At 40.5% G+C, this 18,867-nt stretch overlaps 1 protein-coding gene across 1 annotated transcript in view; it reads left to right on the plus strand.

Annotated features, from left to right (window-relative positions):
- phip (pleckstrin homology domain interacting protein) overlaps positions 1-18,867 on the plus strand; it is a 41,037-nt gene that overhangs the window by 7,443 nt on the left and 14,727 nt on the right. Inside the window, exons 8-22 of the mRNA XM_020633481.3 lie at positions 2,380-2,601; positions 3,684-3,784; positions 4,465-4,535; positions 4,936-5,036; positions 5,419-5,459; positions 6,093-6,191; positions 7,510-7,666; positions 8,657-8,791; positions 12,147-12,275; positions 14,160-14,385; positions 15,389-15,535; positions 17,725-17,908; positions 18,034-18,136; positions 18,254-18,391; positions 18,706-18,803. Coding sequence (XP_020489137.2) covers positions 2,380-2,601; positions 3,684-3,784; positions 4,465-4,535; positions 4,936-5,036; positions 5,419-5,459; positions 6,093-6,191; positions 7,510-7,666; positions 8,657-8,791; positions 12,147-12,275; positions 14,160-14,385; positions 15,389-15,535; positions 17,725-17,908; positions 18,034-18,136; positions 18,254-18,391; positions 18,706-18,803 — 1,952 coding nt within the window. The remainder of the gene's footprint in view (positions 1-2,379; positions 2,602-3,683; positions 3,785-4,464; positions 4,536-4,935; positions 5,037-5,418; positions 5,460-6,092; positions 6,192-7,509; positions 7,667-8,656; positions 8,792-12,146; positions 12,276-14,159; positions 14,386-15,388; positions 15,536-17,724; positions 17,909-18,033; positions 18,137-18,253; positions 18,392-18,705; positions 18,804-18,867) is intronic.

Genomic DNA, 18,867 nt, shown 5'->3' on the forward strand with positions numbered 1-18,867 from the left:
GGGACATTGTGCATTTTCATCCTGAATAAAGACTGCGTAGGAAGCTGCCTCAAGGCTGCAAAACTTTTCCTACGCTTTACTCTATGTATTATTTACTGTCGTAACCCTTTTTTTTGGGTTCCTTTCTCTGATTGCATTAATTTTACTGCTATTTAATGTTTAAAAAATGTGCCTGTATGTCCGTATTCCAATCCTGCTATTCACTAGCTCAATGACTTTTTAGCCACCTCGCCCCTAAGTGCAGACAGATTTAGGCTGTACCAATGACAACTTGTTAAGTGCATAAATGCTCTTATACGGACTTTTCAACACCACATAACAACCACGAGATCGCATAGATGCAGACTGTCCTATTGAACTTGACCGAGCTTCATGGCGATATTTATGATGCGTTTTTGTCGGTTGTCCAGCTCCTTACTTGATGTACAATAATGAAAGCATAGACTAAAGGGAAGATGGTGGAGTATACTGGATTTCAGGTGAAATATTCCCATAGATTTACATTTGATCGTGACTTTAAGGCCTCTTGGTAGTTTGGTAAAATGTTAACCATTGTAATGTCACAAATGCATGATGAAGTCTGGCTTTGTTTTAGCTGTGATGATTGCTTTCAGCTAACATGATGTAATAAAAAAGTTTTCCCTTTACTCCCTTAATACCATTTCAAGCTGTGTGGACTCAAACATGATCACACTGTACGACCAGGGTCAGTGAAATCTGTGAGGGTTTAGAGTTCAGGCTTCAGGGTGGAGATTGGGATCACGCCTATAGGAGGGATTCCCTTTCTTGAATATTTCCTGTTTCCTAGAAACCCCCAAAAACCGCTTCATCTGATATCTTTGTGGAGTACACAGTAGAGTTTGAGAAGGTTTGCGATAATATCATTTGTCTCGGGTGCTGTTGTAATTTACAGCTGGAGCCAGAGTCCTCACAGAGCTGGAAGCATCAACATAAGTGCACAAATTTGGGTTCCCCCAGCAACCCAAATTAATAACATTTGTTTAGTAGCATCTTAATCAAGATGTTTAGTTTGGACAGTAGATTTTTTTTTCATATAAACATAAAAGGTACTTACAAGTTAAGGTTCAATCCATCCATCCATTGTCTTCCGCTTATCAAAGGTCGGGTCAAATTGGCAGCAGGCACAGTACGTCACCCAGACTCTTACCAGCTACATTTTCGTGCTCCTCCTGGGGGATTCCGAGGCGTTCCCAGGCCCGACAGGATCTATAATCCCTCCAGCGAACTCTGGGTCTACCCCGAGGTCTCCTCCCAGTTGGGCGTTCCAGGAGGCATCCTAATCAGATGCCCAAACCACCTCAACTGGCTCCTTGTGATGCAGAGGGCTAGTGGCTCTACTCTGAGCTCTGAGCTCCTCACCCTATCTTTGAGGCATACCCCAGTCACCCACCGGAGGAAACTCATTATGTCCGCTTGTATCCGCATTTCGCAATCTTATTCTTTCAGTCAGTACCCATAGCTCATGACCATAGGGGAGGGTTGGACAGAAGGTCGACCGGTAAATCGAGAGCTTTACCTTCAGGCTCAGCTCTCTCTTCACCACGACGGTCCTGTACCAGGCTTGCATTACTGCAGAAGCTGAGCCAATCCGTCTGTCAATCTCACGGTCCATCCTACCCTCACTCACGAACAAGACCCTGAGATACTTTAAATCCTTCACTTGAGGCAAAGACTCACTCCCCACCCGGAGAGAGCAATCCACTGATTTCCAGCTGAGAACCATGGCCTCGGGCTTGGTGGTGCTGACCCTCATCCCGACTGCTAAATGAAGGTTTTTCCTGATGAATGATGTCGACAGCTGTATGCTCACCAGCTCTGTATCTGACCTTTAATGTGTTCAGTGTATATTATCAAACACAATATGACTGTTTTATGCTCCCATCACATTAACTGTCTGCTGCCTGTTTATTAAGCAATGCTCACTCTACCTGTCACAATCGTTTGTCTTATAGCCTGAGTTATTGTGCAGATGTTTACATGACAGCTGTAGTGTGTTAGTATTGACTTTACTGATATTAATCAACATTAAAGCATTCATGTAAATGCACTGAAGTACTCGTGCTAATGAGGATCTAGAGCCTTGAATAGTTTATTGTCATTTTTTTGGACACCTTGCAAATAAATCACCTTTATTTCTTGCATCTGAAGAATCTTGTCCCTTCTTCTTTTTGTGTTCCAAGTTTGCCAATCTGCTGGCAGTCTAAGGCTGCAATGTGCCCACTTGTATTTAAAATGTCTTTTCTAACTTGGCTGGTTTCATTCGTCTCTCTACAAGTGTCCTCAGAGGCACATGACACTTCTCAAACTGTATTCAAAGTGTGTGTCTTCACCTATGTCTGTCTTTTCATTCAATCGCAGGGCTCAGATGACTGCCTCGTGAAGATCTGGGGTACAGATGACGGCCGTCTTCTTGCCACCCTGCGCGGCCACGCTGCTGAGATATCAGACATGGCTGTTAGCTACGAGAACACCATGATCGCTGCTGGATCCTGTGACAAAACTATCCGAGTGTGGTGCTTACAGACGTGCGCCCCTTTGGCCGTCCTGGAGGGCCATGCAGCCTCTATCACCTCCCTGCAGGTACGAGGCTGTGCGTGCGTGTTTTTCTTTGTGTGTTTCATCTGTGGAAAAACAGGATTGTAAGCTAAAAGCAAATCATGTTAACTCTTGCACACAGGCTGAGTGTCTGTTGAGTGTGTGTCTGTTCCTGTAACAGTACGGTGCAGAAACGTCATCCAAATTGAACAGTTTAGCAGAACCTGTTAGATTTGAGTTGCAGCCTTGCCAATTTGTGTCTGCATATTGCATTTTTATTCATTTTCTGCTCCTGCATATGAAGTATTATGTGTAATTGTATTCCTTGTAGAATTAAGACACCACTAAAACAACATTAAGACCATGCCAATCACAGCCTTCAGTCTTTGTATGCTCTGCAGATAAGGGCAAGACGAATAGATGTCATGACTGGTTCATATCTAGTACCTAATTAAATTATGTTGTTGATTCCATTAGCAGATTGTCATCATGCCTGTTGTTTAAAGATACGGCAGGTGTTAGTCTGTGTTTTTCTCATGAAATCCCATGATAATAACAGCTTCCTCTCCCCATCTATGACATCCGGCCTCGAGCTGTTTGTTGCCTCTGAAGACATCAATCTAGAAAGTTATGTCCTGTAGCAGCTTGGAGATGTAGTTTTAAGCGAATGTTAGTCATGCAACAATAAATAGTGCATTTGTTGGTGGCTTGTTATTGACACAATTTAATATGCCATGAAAAGTATTTATGGCAGCAGGTAACGCATGAGTTAATGAAAACGAAATAAATGTCCAGGTTCATTATGGTTCATAATAAAGAACACATCCAGGAGATTATTAACGGGGCCCAGTTATTGGATTTAACTTAACATTGTTTTAGTAGATCAGTGTTGGCTTCAGTCTTTTCATTTCTTAACAATAAGAAGAATACATAATATTGCCTGGCTTTATATATTTATCTCTGTATATTCATTTAAGCCAGCAGGCTAGCCTCTGCCTACATTATCATGGTTGTTTCTTTGTCAGCACATGTGGAATAATAGTCCTTATTTCCCTGCTCTAGTGTTAGCAGCATGTTTCGATTACACATTGTACTGAGCTGGAACCTTTCATTGTTTGTGTTTGCAGTTTTCTCCCCTCTGTAGTGGCTCCAAGCGCTACCTGTCCTCCACCGGAGCTGACGGCACCATCTGTTTCTGGCAGTGGGACGCGCGCACGCTCAAGTTTGGGTGAGAAACACAAACACAATGCACAACCAAGGATACACACAGTCTCACCTGCACAAGGGCCACTCACACCTTTTCTTCTTTTACATACTGTGTATGTCATTATTTATTTCCTATGGTTGTATGTGTATTTGTTAAGGTCGTAGTTAATCGTGTTATTAATGTGCAAACGCTTTTGCTTTATGCAGAGCATTTCAATTAGCTTAAAATTCAAACTTAAGTCCCAATGGTTCATTGTGTATTTTTTGCAATTGTCCTTTTCAACTTTCATGGTTTGTTTGAACTGATTGCCATTTTTCTTAGTGCTAAATTAATAGATTTTTTTATATGTGCTGAAAATACAAGATAGAAAAACAGTTCTTCAAGTAGGGGAAGCAACAATTTAGCAAACTTGTTTTATTAACATCAACCCTACTGATAGTTCAGTGTTTCATTTTGGATTAAATTGTCTTCTTGTGGGGTGCTGGATAGCCTAATGGTTATGTTGCCACATGTGCAGAGGCTATTGTCCTCACCACAGCGACCGTGGGTTTGAATCCAGCCCTTCTATTTACTGCATGTCATCCCCCTCTCTTTGCTCCCAAAATTTCCTGTCTCTCCTCAGCTGTCATATACAGTAACGGCAAAAATGGCCCAAAAGATACCTTGTAAAAAAATACATCTCTGCTTGTGTGTGTGTCCAGTCAGAGGCCCAGTAAGTTCACAGAGCGTTCCAGACCGGGTGTCCAGATGATCTGCTCCTCCTTCAGCGCAGGTGAGCACAGCTTGATTTTGCAGACTGCTCAGATGTTTTGAAACCACCAAAGTGGAACTAACACCAGATCTAAAAAAAAATCTCACAATTATCTCAGATTAACTGGAGAGCCATCCCAGCAGAGCACACACTAACACTCGAGTGGGTTTGCTGCTGTCCATTAAATGTGGAATAAGTGTGCTTCACAGTCTCTGAGATTATATTTCTATTTTGGGCTGCTGTTGACCTCAAACATTAAATGACTTTAAAGATGCCCCAAAGTTTGCACTCACATTAGAGAGACACTTCACCATCACCAGAGTTTGATCCTCAAAGTTGTATGCTATTTATGTCGAAAGAAGGTACCGGAAAATATCAATCCTGTTACTCTGACACTGTCTGTAAATGTGTGTGTGTGCAGGTGGGATGTTCCTGGCCACAGGCAGCACAGATCACATCATTAGAGTTTACTACTTTGGATCAGGAGAACCAGAGAAGATCTCTGAACTCGAGTCTCACACAGTAAGTCAACACAGTGCTCACTCATTTAAGTAACTCTGTATGTTCAAGGAAGATGTTTAAACTTTACATTCATAACTATTTTACAGAAGTGCATTGTTTTAACTTCTGAATTAACAAGTATAACCTAAGAATATGTTTGGCTTGGCTTGTATCATTATAGGAGCATGCATAAATAAATAGGACATAGTTAATGTGCAACAGTGAGCAGGTGGTTTCTGAGACCATGATTTATAAAGACATTTTTTAAAGGTTTTTGCCAAAATAATGAAATGATCATACAACAACAGTAATACATCTGTCATAGCTTGGAAGATCAGCATGGGAAATGCTCGTTAATCACAGCGTTGTTTTTCACTTTTCTTCTGTGTTTTTTTTCACCCAGGACAAAGTTGACAGCATCCAATTTTCACATTGCAGTGACAGGTTAGTTTGCACAGACTGTTAGTGTGTGTGTGTGTGTGTGTGTGTGTGTGTGTGTGTGTTTGGAGCTACATAGGAGGTGTATTTAATGTTTTTTGTGTGCACTGCTGTTTGCTTTTATAGAACCTCAGGGTGTTGTAACTGTAACTTGACGATTCAGCAGAAACACAAACTTCACTTTCTATCAGATACATGCTTTAAAACAAATCTTCTCACACGCTCACACGCACACACACACACACACACACACACACACACACACACACACACAGACGCACGCATCAAACACTTAATGGAAGTTAAATTGCATGTGTCTATGAGGAGTTTGCAGAAAAACCGGCTCAGCTGTAATTCCCCTGAGTTTTCTGTAATCTCAGCAGTGAGGGAGGCGGTGTGTCTGTGCAGAAAGGAGAGACAGAGGAGAATAGGAACAAAAAGAGGAGGGGCTGGGGGTACATACAATTAGTGTATCCTGATGTGTGAGGATGAAAGCATTCGTTGTACTGCAGAAAGATGAAATAGAACCAAGTGTTTTATTTGCAGTTTAGCTGCTGCATGAATCTGTGTTCACATAAATGTGTGTGTGTGTGTGTGTGTGTGTGTGTGTGTGTGTACACCTGTGTGTGTGTGTTGCAGGTTTGTAAGCGGCAGCAGAGACGGTACAGCACGAATCTGGCAGCTGCAGCCTCAGGGTTGGAGGAGCATTCTGCTGGACATGCAGACCAAATTACCCGGGTATGTGTGTGTTTGTGTTTGTGTGTGTGTGTGTTTGTTTGAGTGTGTGTACGGCTGACAAAGTCTGGCTCATCCACCAGCACTGCTGTACTCAGAGCTCAGAGTCGTGGGTTTGGATGAATACGGGTTATGACATCAGTCTAAATCTGACCAAAATCAATCATGTTGTTACAAAAGTCCCAAACCTGTAGTGCATGAAGAATACCGTGTTGAAAATATTGCATTACTTTTGCAGCAGTGTTTTTTTGTTGTTGCATTTATCTATGAAGATAATAATAATCTGCTGCAGAATCTAAAGCCAATAAGCCGTATCTTAAGTCAAAGAGAAAAACAACACTGTGACACCTGTGGCAGAAAGTGTGACACAGTGATTGATTACCTGACTGCTCCCGGGCAGAATATAGATTTACTGAATGGAGATGACAATGACAGACTATTAAAGTCTTTATTGCCTGAATGAACACAAAAAGCAATAGCAATAGCAAAAATAAAAGATTCAATGTTAACATTGTTATCTATAAACAATCTGTATTTAAATGAAGCTGAAGCCAGATGTTCAGTATCAACACAACCACACACTGGCACAATATTTACTCTATTACTCTAATTAAGTCCTCATATTATTACTAGACTGATACTAAGGCTGCATGTAAAATCACAAATACAAAAGAAAAAAGATGTTATACAAACAAGCTATGCTTTCTCACTCAGCATGGGTTCATTCGGCCCATCTGATGGAGACCCTCAAGCTTTCACACCATTTCCATGCAGTCAGATGAAGCTATAGCTAGCTATCAGCTACCCTCAGATTGATTGGTGCACATTAAGTGATGGGAAAAAGCTTTCGAGGTTTATTTTGGATTGAGGAGGTTGCAGACCAAGGAGTTGTGTGAAACATGAGTGTCAGCAGATAGACATGAAGCTGAGTTATAGCTAACATCCTAATTGTAATTTGATTCTTTATCTCACTTCATATAGTGAAGAAATGTTCAACAATATATTTTGTGTCCTGTTAGTGAGACAAGAAAGTGATGAAATGTTTTGGAGGTGTTTCTTCCTTTCAAATGTTAAAAAACGACAATAGCAGAAGATTTGAGTAATTATGCTAAACACTGAAATGATTGCAAACTACCTGACTAGCTCCTTTAAAATAATGATTATTATTAAATCCATTGATAAGAATGACGAGGTGATAATAGTTCATTCTGGGATCAAAAGTCAAGTAGCATTTTATCTGTTTAATACTATATTTTCAGTTTGCTCTTTTTTGTATTCATGGTGCAAACATGATGTATATGTATCAACATCTTTCTTACAGGAAGTACAACCCGCCTCCTCTGGAAGACAAGGTGACCAAGCTGAAGGTTACCATGGTAGCATGGGATCGCCATGACGGTACGGTGATCACAGCGGCCAACAATCTGACGCTGAAGGTGTGGAACTCAAACACAGGAAACCTCGTCCACGTCCTAATGGTATGTAGTGATTTAACACATTCATGCAAACACTGTTACAAAATATTAAATGTGAAGGCTGGTGTGAGTTTAACAAGCATTGGAATGGTTTTGTTATGTTGCTGTACTGAGCACTTTCACTTCATGTACTCGTGATGTACGCCCTAAGGCTGGGAATACTCTGCACGATTGTATAAAGTAATGGCGGAATGGGATCTCACACTGTACTGGTGAATTGTTAGCAAAGCACAATCAAAGCTCATGATTTATGTGCTCACACTGTACAGTCTGGACATGTTGGAGCATTGACAGTTGTCAATTACGTTTCCTTTCAAAACTACCACAGAGGGGAGTTGAAGTCAGGTCCATGTGTATATCAGCTTTCTCTTGTGAACAGCTAAAATACAAACAGTGTCAGACATGCTCTTGCTCACTCACTTACATGCACACACACACGCATACACACGCACACACGCACACACACACACACACACACACACACACACACACACACACACACACACACACACACACACACACACACACACACACACTCAGCATCACCTTCAAACACAAGCTAAAGAATCATAAAATCATAAAAAATTTCATCCTGAACATATTTTCTTAAATCAAGTGATTTTGTGTCACCTGGTTCTGCAGTTCTCAGCAGTGATTGTCAGAAATTATCCCGGAGCATTCAAGGATATAGGACGTTTGATATTTGCTGAAAAAGCAGAGCTATCAAACCAAGAAGCAAAAATGTGAAAGTAAATGAGTCCTTGGTAAAATATGATGTAAATGTTTCTTGCATTAACAAAGTGTCTGTTTGGTAGCTTGAACACAATTACAGCGAAAGTATTGTACCTTAAAAATAGAAGGCCTCTTTTGTTAATGGGTTAAAACCATAGACTGTGAAATCCAGGCTGAGTCTTATGAATCATACACTTAAGAATCAAACACTGGCATCTTTGTTCATTTCTTTGTGTGTCTAAAAATGTTCTTTAATGGCAGGGTCATGAGGACGAGGTGTTTGTTCTGGAGCCACATCCTTTTGATCCAAGGATCCTCTTCTCGGCGGGGCATGATGGGAACTGTATTGTGTGGGACCTGGCTAGAGGAGTCAAGATCCGCTCTTATTTCAACATGGTATGACTCAACCAGTATCTGCATGTCTGTCTCTTTTTTCATGCCTCTCACTCTGACATCGTTTGGCTAAAATCAGACAACACAATCTGATCAGATCCTCACATTTTTCACTTCACATGTAACACAGATGCTTAATGTTTTTTAATCAGTGAATCAGCAAAAACACTGAATATCATTTTTTCTCTCTCTGTTTTAGTCTTGACTCTTTTCCCGCTACACATGGTTTCCTTTTCATTTCTCTGTCTCCCATTTCTCCCTTCTCAATCGCTTGATTTATTCCCCTCCCTTATTGCTTTCTTTTCTTTCTTTTTTGCTTCTTTGCTCCCTCACCTCCACGCTGGCATGTGGTGTATACACTGTGTGCGACTGTATTGATGAGTCAAAGGTTAAGGAGTTAAACAATGACACCACACTGAGTAAATATGCCCCAGTACTTATTCATCTGATGTGTAGCCACCATCATTGTAACCACTATTGTATATCCTGCTGCGTCACTATGGTAACCAAGAACAGCATTAATCCGGACACAGATCAAGTGAGTCACTCAGCGAGCTGATCAGTCGGGAGAGCTCTTGCTGTTGATCAAAGACAATCAGTGAAAGGTGTTGTTTGGTAACACAAAGTGTGTGATCATGAAATGACCAGAATTGTATTTTGAAACTAAGAGGGAGATTACTCAAGTTTTACAAACAGATGAAAAGACAGAATGAGAAAATGGTCTATTGGAGGAGAGTTGTAAAATGCACATTTAGTGTAACTGTAGTACAAGCAGAAGGGATTCATAAAGTCAGAGATCTAAGGCAGGAATGTCAGTATGTAGTATCTGAGATAAAAAAAAAAAAAAAGAAGCTGTGCTAATGTGAGCACACCATGCTCAGTAGAAGAATTGAGTCATGTTAGCAAATATTAGTCGACATTAGCCAAGTTAGACTGGAGCAGCAAAGCACCTAAAAGACGAATTTACAAAACATGGATTGTGGCCACTGATAACATTATGAATTTATCACAACTCTCTGATGCTCTGCACTCCATCTCTTGGCTTGATTCTTAATATTACAGCACAAACACGTCCATAAAGATTTGCGGCTCAGTGCAGCTGGTTCTTGATATGTGTCTTGTTCTGAAGGAGAGATGTCAGCATCTCGACTGTCTGGGCTCTCTGCTGTGAGAGATGCTCACTCATGCTGACGGAGTTCATTTCAACCCCCAGTCAGAAGATGAGCTGGATGGAGAGGCACAGCTCTTTTTGCAGTCTATGTGGGAAGCCAAGACTGAACATATGTGATACTAAAAGAAAGTTCAGGGCTTCTACTTAAAATCAGGCTCTTGTTCCTCTCTTCCATAAATGCTCCAGAGCTGCCTCCACACATGTGACCGAGGTGTGCCCTTGATTTCCAGGGGTGAGCCTCTGACAACCCGAATCTGGAGACTCACTGAGGAGTCTGAGTGTCATATCTCTTATTCTTACTGAGTTTTAGTCATCAACAACTCTGTGAATATGCTCATTGTGTTTCTCTTACTGCATGTGGCATTCAGAACTGGTGTTTGTGAATTTATTTATTTTTGTTGTGAGGCTCCTTTTCGCAGAGCCAATTGACCAAAATTGCCAAATGTACCCATATTATCTATTATTTTAATGTGCACCAGAGTACGGAGATGCTAATTCCTTGGCGGTGCATTTCAGCCTTTGTGAACACGTAAAGAGACACTTTGTTTTAGTCTCCTTTGTACAGGTTTTTATTTTCAAGAGGGACAATCGTTGTTTCCTTTTCCTCTTCTGAAGTCATCTCACATGGAGTAAAATTAGTACTTTAACTTTGACATGAAGAGCAGGGCAGTGCAAAAAAAACAGCAGACTAAGGCAGAAGATATGCCCGCACACAAAAAAGGTGTGTGGCATTTGTTCCAGTGTGCAGGTCTATCTTCTTCCTCAACATTTATCAATATATATGTGTGCAATATCACCCCTTTTTTACTTTGCCACCATGACTTTCCCATTTTTAGAAATTGGCTGTGTTTGAAAGCACTTACTTAACATACTACCTGCTACATACACAAACAGCATACTGCTCACTCACCTACTCACTATGTCGTTAGCAACATACTAAACTACAGGTCATGTGACGTATTTCTGCTCCTAGCTGCGGTAAATAAGCTAGCATCAAGATAGCAAGACTGTCGGTCCATAAATAGAGTTCAACAACAGTATAAATCTGTTCATTTCTCATACAGCTACGCAGTCATTTCAATATATTTTGACAACATGTAAAATGTTTTAGAGTGTACCACTCATTGACTGGCTGGTGAGCGCCACCATAGGATAGTCTGAGGGCCGCAATGCATTTTGGGGCTCTTTAGTACGACCAGTGTGTGGTCCTGTTTCTTACTTGAGAATTCTGGCAAATGAAGTTTACATCCAGACATTTATGTCATATATAAAATTCAATACCAAGATTTTGGCTCATACTACATACTCAATGTGTCATCATATGAAAGTGTACCAGTTTCTGTTTCCTGTATTTAAAACATACTGATATTTTTTTTGTCTTTTAGTTTGTAGTTTTCTTACAAGTGTTTCTAATATCTTGTACTCTCCCTTATTATTAGTCATGTTTCCTGTCTGTAAAGATAACAGCTAAACTGAAGTGAAAGCCGACAGAGGAGGATGCTCTGTAGTCTTTTCTTTCACAACATCGTCACATTTATCTGTTAACATCACCAGTCACCTTAAGGTGGCAGAAAACATATGCTCCTTTTCTACATTTATACCTCAGGACAAGGTTACAGAAAAGGCAGTGCTTCAGTCTTAGTTTGGTTATCTGTGTGAACTAGTGCTTTTGCAAACACATTATTTTGAACAAAATTAGGAGCAAAGAGGCAACAACTCGTCTTTTATCCCCTGATTTAATGGAGTTATTTTAAGAGTGAAGGAATACCCACAGAACAAACTGAAGGCAACAGAAAGCTGATGGTCTAAACAGCGTCTCTTCTCTTTTCTTCTGATGATGTTGCACTTTCTGCAGGTGGTGCTTGGTTTTGATCGACTCGTCTTTCTGTTGTCAAACTTTATATTTGTTTCACTTTTGCTACGAGAAATAAGAAATGTTGCCTACTGAGGGTTTACCCAAAAAAATCCACACACAACAGTTTCTTATTCTGGATATTGGCTGATTCATAAATGTGTTATTTGTATGTATTATTCAAGTGTAATATTGTCAGTCAATGCTTGTTAGTGCTGTTCAGGTGGTTTATGGATTACCAGTAGACATACAACTCCCCCGGCTAGTGTAATAATATGATTTACAGTGTGCATCTATTTCCACTTCTCCCCCCCTCTCTCTTTCTCTCTGGATAGATCGAGGGCCAGGGCCACGGAGCATTGTTTGACTGCAAATGTAGCCCAGATGGACAGCACTTTGCAGCCACAGACTCCCATGGACACCTGCTCATCTTTGGTTTTGGCTCCAGCAGCAAGTACGACAAGGTAAAGGAACTCGCTCAACTAAAAATGTTGATACAGACCTGCACATGACATCCAAGTAACTGCTACCAGCAGTAAAACTGAAATTCCCATATTTGTGTAGCCCAAAGCAAGAAATCTCATTTTACACTTCTCGAGAGAATCTTCATTTAGAGTAGTGCCAGTAAAAAAGAGATGAGGGCGTGATTTTTGACATTAACCTGACCTCCAAGTAGAAAAAGAGCTGCACTATCCTTCTTGTTCAGTTCTTAAATGTGTCAAAAGAATCAAATCATCTTTAAAATACTAGAAAAGTATATACCGTAATAGAGTGGCAGCGACCGCGGCGCACACAGAGTATGTTTGAATTGGGGGTAATGGCTTTGAAAAATAATCATGTCCCAAGTTTTTCCAAAATAAAGCAGGAAGAATTTTAGCTTGCTTTAACCTTACAGACCACATTACTCCTGTCTTGGCTCACCTACACTGGCTACTACTTGTATAGATAAGAACTGATTGGACATTATTGTTGTGTTCTTGTGCAGTGTGTTGAAACTCTGACTAAACTCAGAGTTACACCAATGTCAACATTTCCTGTCACTCATCCTTATAAAGATGTTGGTGGAAAACTGCAAAATATAAACAATGAAACATACAACTTCCTTGTGCTAGGGTTACATTTACATGACAGGAAACTATTAATTAAACAACATGTTCTTATAATAACTACTGTAGCATTTCTTTAACACCTCTATGATCTAATTAATAACTTGCAGCATTGTCTATCTGATGCTTCTTAGTGCATGGCAGCAGATTAGCTTCATCATGCACAGTCTGGCCGAGCCCACTGCAGGTCCAATATGAGCCCCAACAGGAAATGACATCATCATGTTGTGTCATGAAATTTATCTCTGAAAATGTAACAAATGCCATAACATGATTATAACTTTGAAAGCTCCTGTGAGACATTTTCAGCTGGTTTAGGCTGTAACAAGAAAGCAGGACGAGATTTCCCATCAGAAAACATGACATACAAGGACAGGACAAGATCAGAAAAGATATAAAAAGCTTTGTCCACTGGCGAAAACCAAACATTAAGAAAACCTTCAAGTTCCTTACAAGAGCTTTAAGGCTCAGAAAAATCCACCAATTCTTTCTGACCTTTTAACTCTTTCTAAAACAGAGTGTAGCCTGCGGTCCTGAAAGCAAGACTTTTTTATTTGTTGCACAGTCTAAGCTCAAAACTTAAAGTGACTGCTTTTCTCTACCAGGGTGCCTGTACTGTGTAATATTCCGCAGTGGAATTGAGTCATGCTTTAAATCTTTTCTTTAACTTACTTTATAAACTGGCTTTAATGTGTGAATCACAAGTTTTAAGTCTCTGAAACAGAACTGACTAGAATACCTAACGGTCATGTCGAGATGTATTTCTGAAACAAATCACAAATAGAAGGCGGAACCTAACGTTTGGATGAATATGATTGAATCGTTAGCTTTGACAAAGAACTTTTAAGTGGTCAAAAATTTGGTAATGTCCCAGAGTGCAGGATGAGTCATCAGACATTTGGAACATTTTAGAGGAAGAAAAAATACAAGAAAGTTATTTTGATGTAAAAATACTCAGAACATGCTTTATTGAAAAAGATTTTGCCCATAATGGCAAATAAATGAACATTTATCACATGAACTCTGGATTCAAACTGGGAAAATGTATTTTTCATTTCATCAGGACTTGAAGTTAAACATTTTTCTGCATCATTTTTTCATTTTCCTACCTTGTAAATTGTTTTAATTGGTGGCAAGAGTAGTCTTCTTCATGTTTAAATCTGTTATTATTTGTATCTGTGGTTGTTGATGTGTCTCTGAAAAATATATTTAGATGACTCAGTGTACCATGTTACCTTTCAGATAGCGGACCAGATGTTCTTCCATACCGACTACCGGCCGCTGATCCGAGACGCCAACAACTACGTGCTGGACGAGCAGACTCAGCAGGCGCCTCACCTCATGCCCCCTCCCTTCCTGGTGGATGTGGACGGAAACCCCCACCCGCCTCGATACCAGCGCCTGGTGCCCGGCAGGGAGGGCTGCAGGGACGAGCAGCTGATCCCACAGATGGGAGTCACCTCCTCAGGTACAGAGTTCAGACCCCAGGAGTGTGCCTTCTCTTCATGATCTGAGGCTTTGAACTCAGATCGTGTCCTTACCTGAAGGAGATGCTGTTGTTTTCTGTCTCATCACAGCTTGTCTGTCAGCTGATCAAAGACCCTTTATTCAAGCTGATGATACTACTCTTGTAGCCTAACAAGAACATTATCTGTCCCTAAATGTGCTTAATGAGAGGCATTTAACTGAAACTACACCAGCAGTGGCAATTACAAACAGAATTAACAAGGCGCTTTAAGGTCTCTGCATGAATATAAACAGAAACAATCAGTTGTTAATGAAAAAATGGAGAAACAAGTAATTCCAATGTGACTCTCTATGCTCTCTGAGATTTTTCGTTGAGTGGATAATGTAAACCAAGCCTTGCACTGCTGCTGTTTGTAGCTCAGTCTGTAGGGACCTGGATTTGAAACCGGACGGTTGCTGGTTCAAGTCCTGGTGTGGACCAAATCTGGAAACTGGTCTGGTGGAGAAGTGCCAGTTCACTTACTGCTGAGGTGCCCTTGAGCAAGTTCCCAACCTCCCCCTGCTCAGGACTGTCGATGTGGGCAGCCCCCTCACTCTGACATCTCTCCATTAGTGCATGTTCATAGGATCCTGTTAGTGCATGTGTGTATTTCAGCCTATGTGTGTGTAACATGTTTCAAAAATGAATTTCCCCTCGTGGATAAATTAAATCTTCTTCTATTTTCTAAGAAGCATGCTGGGTATTGTGGTACTATGCAAATTCTTTTTGGGCAAAAGAACAATTTTCGTATGTGAAGGAGTATTGTGAAATGCAGAGTACAGGATTGGAAATGAAAGCTATGTGTGTTTGTCCATGTGTTGTTCAGCAGGAGGGGTCTTCTTACTGTTTGAAATTGTTGTTGAATTTCAGCTTTTTATCAGCAGAACTCTTTGTGTTTCTCTTTGACTTTCACGTTTGAAGTCATTCTTCTTCTCTCTCTCTTATCTGTTCCTGTCTGAGTCAGGCTTGAACCAAGTGGTGAGTGAGCAGGCGGTGGATGGTTCCAGTCCTTTGGATACCATGATTCAGAGGCTGCAACAGGAGCAGGACCAGAGACGGGGAAACAATGAGATCCCTGCTTCTGCTACTGCAAACACCAGAGCAAGCAGAGGTAAGATCGCGTCATGACAGGACAGGCCGACTACTTCTATATATGGATCAGAGCCTCTGACACTTAGTTTTTTGTTTTTGTGGTCATATTTCTTAATATTATTCAGATTCAGTATTGAGTTTAAAGAATGCTTTTATGCTTGATATTTTGGCACCTTAAATGGAGAACAACATAGCCACATAAATACATCAGATATCAAGTGTATCCTCAAATAAATATATCTCACTGAGTCATGAAGGTGGCTGTGTTGTTGTCGGAGCTGTGTTTAAATAGATGGGGCAGCCGACTCCTCTCCTTGTGTATAAAAGCTGTTTTAGTCAAGGACTAGAAGAAAGAAAAATAACATACGCACTGCTTATTTGGATGTTATGTAAGTTTTTTTAGATCATGGTCATTCCATGTCAATTTATATGCAATATGAAGCTATGAGCTAACTAAAGTGTGCTAACATTTAGCCCGCTCACACAAAAATACAGGCCACAGGTTATTGCACCTGCAGACAAAAACAAGGGAGGCCTCAGTATAGCAGAGGTGACGGCAAATAGCAGTTTGTTTTGGTTTCATGCTAGTGCTCAAGGGCGACATCTACTGGATCAAAAAGTCGCACATTCTTCCTTTAATGTTGCAGTTGCCTGTCTCTGTAGTGGTTAGAACAATCTAGCTATGATTTATTTGTATAATTAGGAGTGTAAACAGTGCACCACATTTACAATAAACTTCTTGTATTGTTCATACTTACAAATAATTACTGTCTAACATTACGTTTGTAATTAGTGTTTTGTGAAATGAAAACAAGTTTCAAAGACATCACATCTGAAATATAGAACATATGAGAGGTCCTATTATTCAAAACGAGTATTTACAGCAACTCAGGGAGATTTCTAAGAGAAAATAAAGATCAGTGAAACACACACGGTCTCACATTAGCACAGAGAACTGATCTTTTCATACTATATCAGTATCATTAATGGGAGATTTGCCTCGTAGTTATCAAAGGTGATGAAAACATTCAGCAGACCCTTCTCATCCAGGTGCTCGATCCTTACATTTAAGCTACATAAACAATGCTTGCATTCTGACTGCTTTATTTCACAAAGGAAACTGCAGTCTGTAGTTTGTATGCTTTGCAAACTAAGCTTTCGTAAATGTACATTATGTTGTTTGGCCTTTAAATGCCCCTGTGGATGTTTCAGTCATTTATTTATCCTTCAGTCGTTCTAGTATTTCTGACTTTAAGAGCTTAAAGAGTCGTTTTATGGATTAGTCCATCAAAACAAAATCCATCACTAATTCTTGGGTTAAACTATCAACTGTTTAAAGGAGGAGGTTTGTGACCCCGTATAAACCAGCTCTCTCAGAACGCTCCGTTTTGGTGTGTGTGTCTCTTTAAATGCAATAAGCCCCCCCTGAGTTTTGTCCTGGTAGACATCACTCCTCTGTAGGGAGAATAAAAATGGCAGACCTGTGCAAAAGTTTTGCTCTAGGCTGGGGGTGGAGTCCATGGGTGGTGATTTCAGGGGAGGGGAGGGTATTTTTTTTTTTTTTTTTACCAGAATCCCACTGTGACATCACAAGGAGAGCAAATTTGAAACAGGGCTTTTTTCTTGTAAGACTTGTAAGACAAACAAAGGACGGGATTGGTTACTTAACATTTTGTGAGTCAGTAGACACTCAGGTTACACAAATACAGTATATGTTCAAAAACACTGCAAAGTGTATTTTTCATAATATGTCCCCTTTAAAGTTTGTGTTGGGTTTTTTTTCAAGCAAAGTAACCATATGTTGCTGGTTTCTACCTCTGCAATGGGATGCTGCTTGTCTTTGTTGTTTGAATGAAATAATCAATCATCACCTTTAGTTTTTACAAGGATGCAGTGGAAGTTTTCACTTATTTCCAAACTATAATTGATGTGTTAATCTAGAAAATTATAAGAAGATAAAGTGACCATAAGAATCTTTAGAGCCTCCTGAGATGATTTGATTCATCTTCTTTCTCTCTGGTGGCACTCTGAAGTGTTAGCATATATAACACTTGAGTGAATGAACTACTGGAACCACGGGGATAGTTCTGTGTCTTCATCTTTTATCCAGTATGTTAAGCAGGGGGACACTTCCTCACAAAACTGCTTTAAAATTAAATGTTGCTCATAAATTAAAGCCACATTTTTTTTTCTCTTTCCTCCCCTCAGGATCCGTGGGTTCCCCCACAGAGGTTCACTCCCCGCCCAACGTAGGTCTGCGTCGCAGCGGGCAGATTGAGGGGGTCCGCCAGATGCACAGCAACGCCCCACGCAGCCAGATGGCCACAGAGGGAGACCTGGTGGCCTGGAGCCGTAGGGTGCTGGTCCCTGAGCTGGAGGACGCCTCTGTCGGGTAAAAAAAAAAACCCTAAAAAAACACACACACACACACACAGAACTGGTTTGACTCGCAGTTACCTGATTTAAGAAATAATAATATTAATACATGTCTTGACTCTGTGTGTGTTCCTTGTGTAGGAGACAGGTAAACTGGCGTGAGGCTAAAGGGGAGGAGGAGATCAATATATATCAGTCAGAAAGGAGGAGACGAACAATCCACTCACTACCCAAGGAGAGCAGGGTAGGTGAAAATCTGAAAACTAAAAACAGCTTTTTCATAAAGATTCTTTGTTGCTTGTTTGGTTATAATGACCCTATCTGCACTCTTGTGTCTTTCCTTCATACTCTGTTGTTTAAGGTTCATCCCACGTCAGAGGGTGTAGTTGACGAAGGAAGGAGGAGCCAAGGTAACCACGGCTACCAAACTCGTGCTGCCATGGAGGAGACGAGCCGCCAGAGCGCTGAAGGTGCTGATGACGACGAAAGCATCTCAGAGGTAAAATAAATCTTTAACTACTTTGTTTAAATTAAGTTTCAGTTTGGTTTAGTAAGTTTTATGTGGGAGCTACAGTTGAAGCTAAATCCTCCTTGATGCTTTTCTAAACACAAAGAACAATTTTTAGTTGTTTTTTGGGATCTTATGGCATCTTCAATAAAAATGAGTCACTTTGTTTTGCAACTTTTTTTTTACTTATCTCTGAGGTATGTTCACAACAGTAGCAGATTTATTTTCCTTGTTAGGCGCTACCTTTTTATTTTTTTGTCTTTGTGTCTATATGAGTGCCTTTCTTAATAAGTTGTGTGTTTCAGGGTGAGGTGGAGGTACGTCAAATTAACGGACATTCCTCCGAGGAGGAGAAGGAGGAAGAAGGAAAAGAGCCCTGGCCCGATGACCACAGCAGCTCAAGGTAACATCCAGACAGTATATTACATTATCATACAGCTGTCTTACGTATACATCAAAACATAAAC

Source organism: Labrus bergylta, chromosome 15, assembly GCF_963930695.1.
Source record: "Labrus bergylta chromosome 15, fLabBer1.1, whole genome shotgun sequence".
NCBI lineage: Eukaryota > Metazoa > Chordata > Actinopteri > Labriformes > Labridae > Labrus > Labrus bergylta.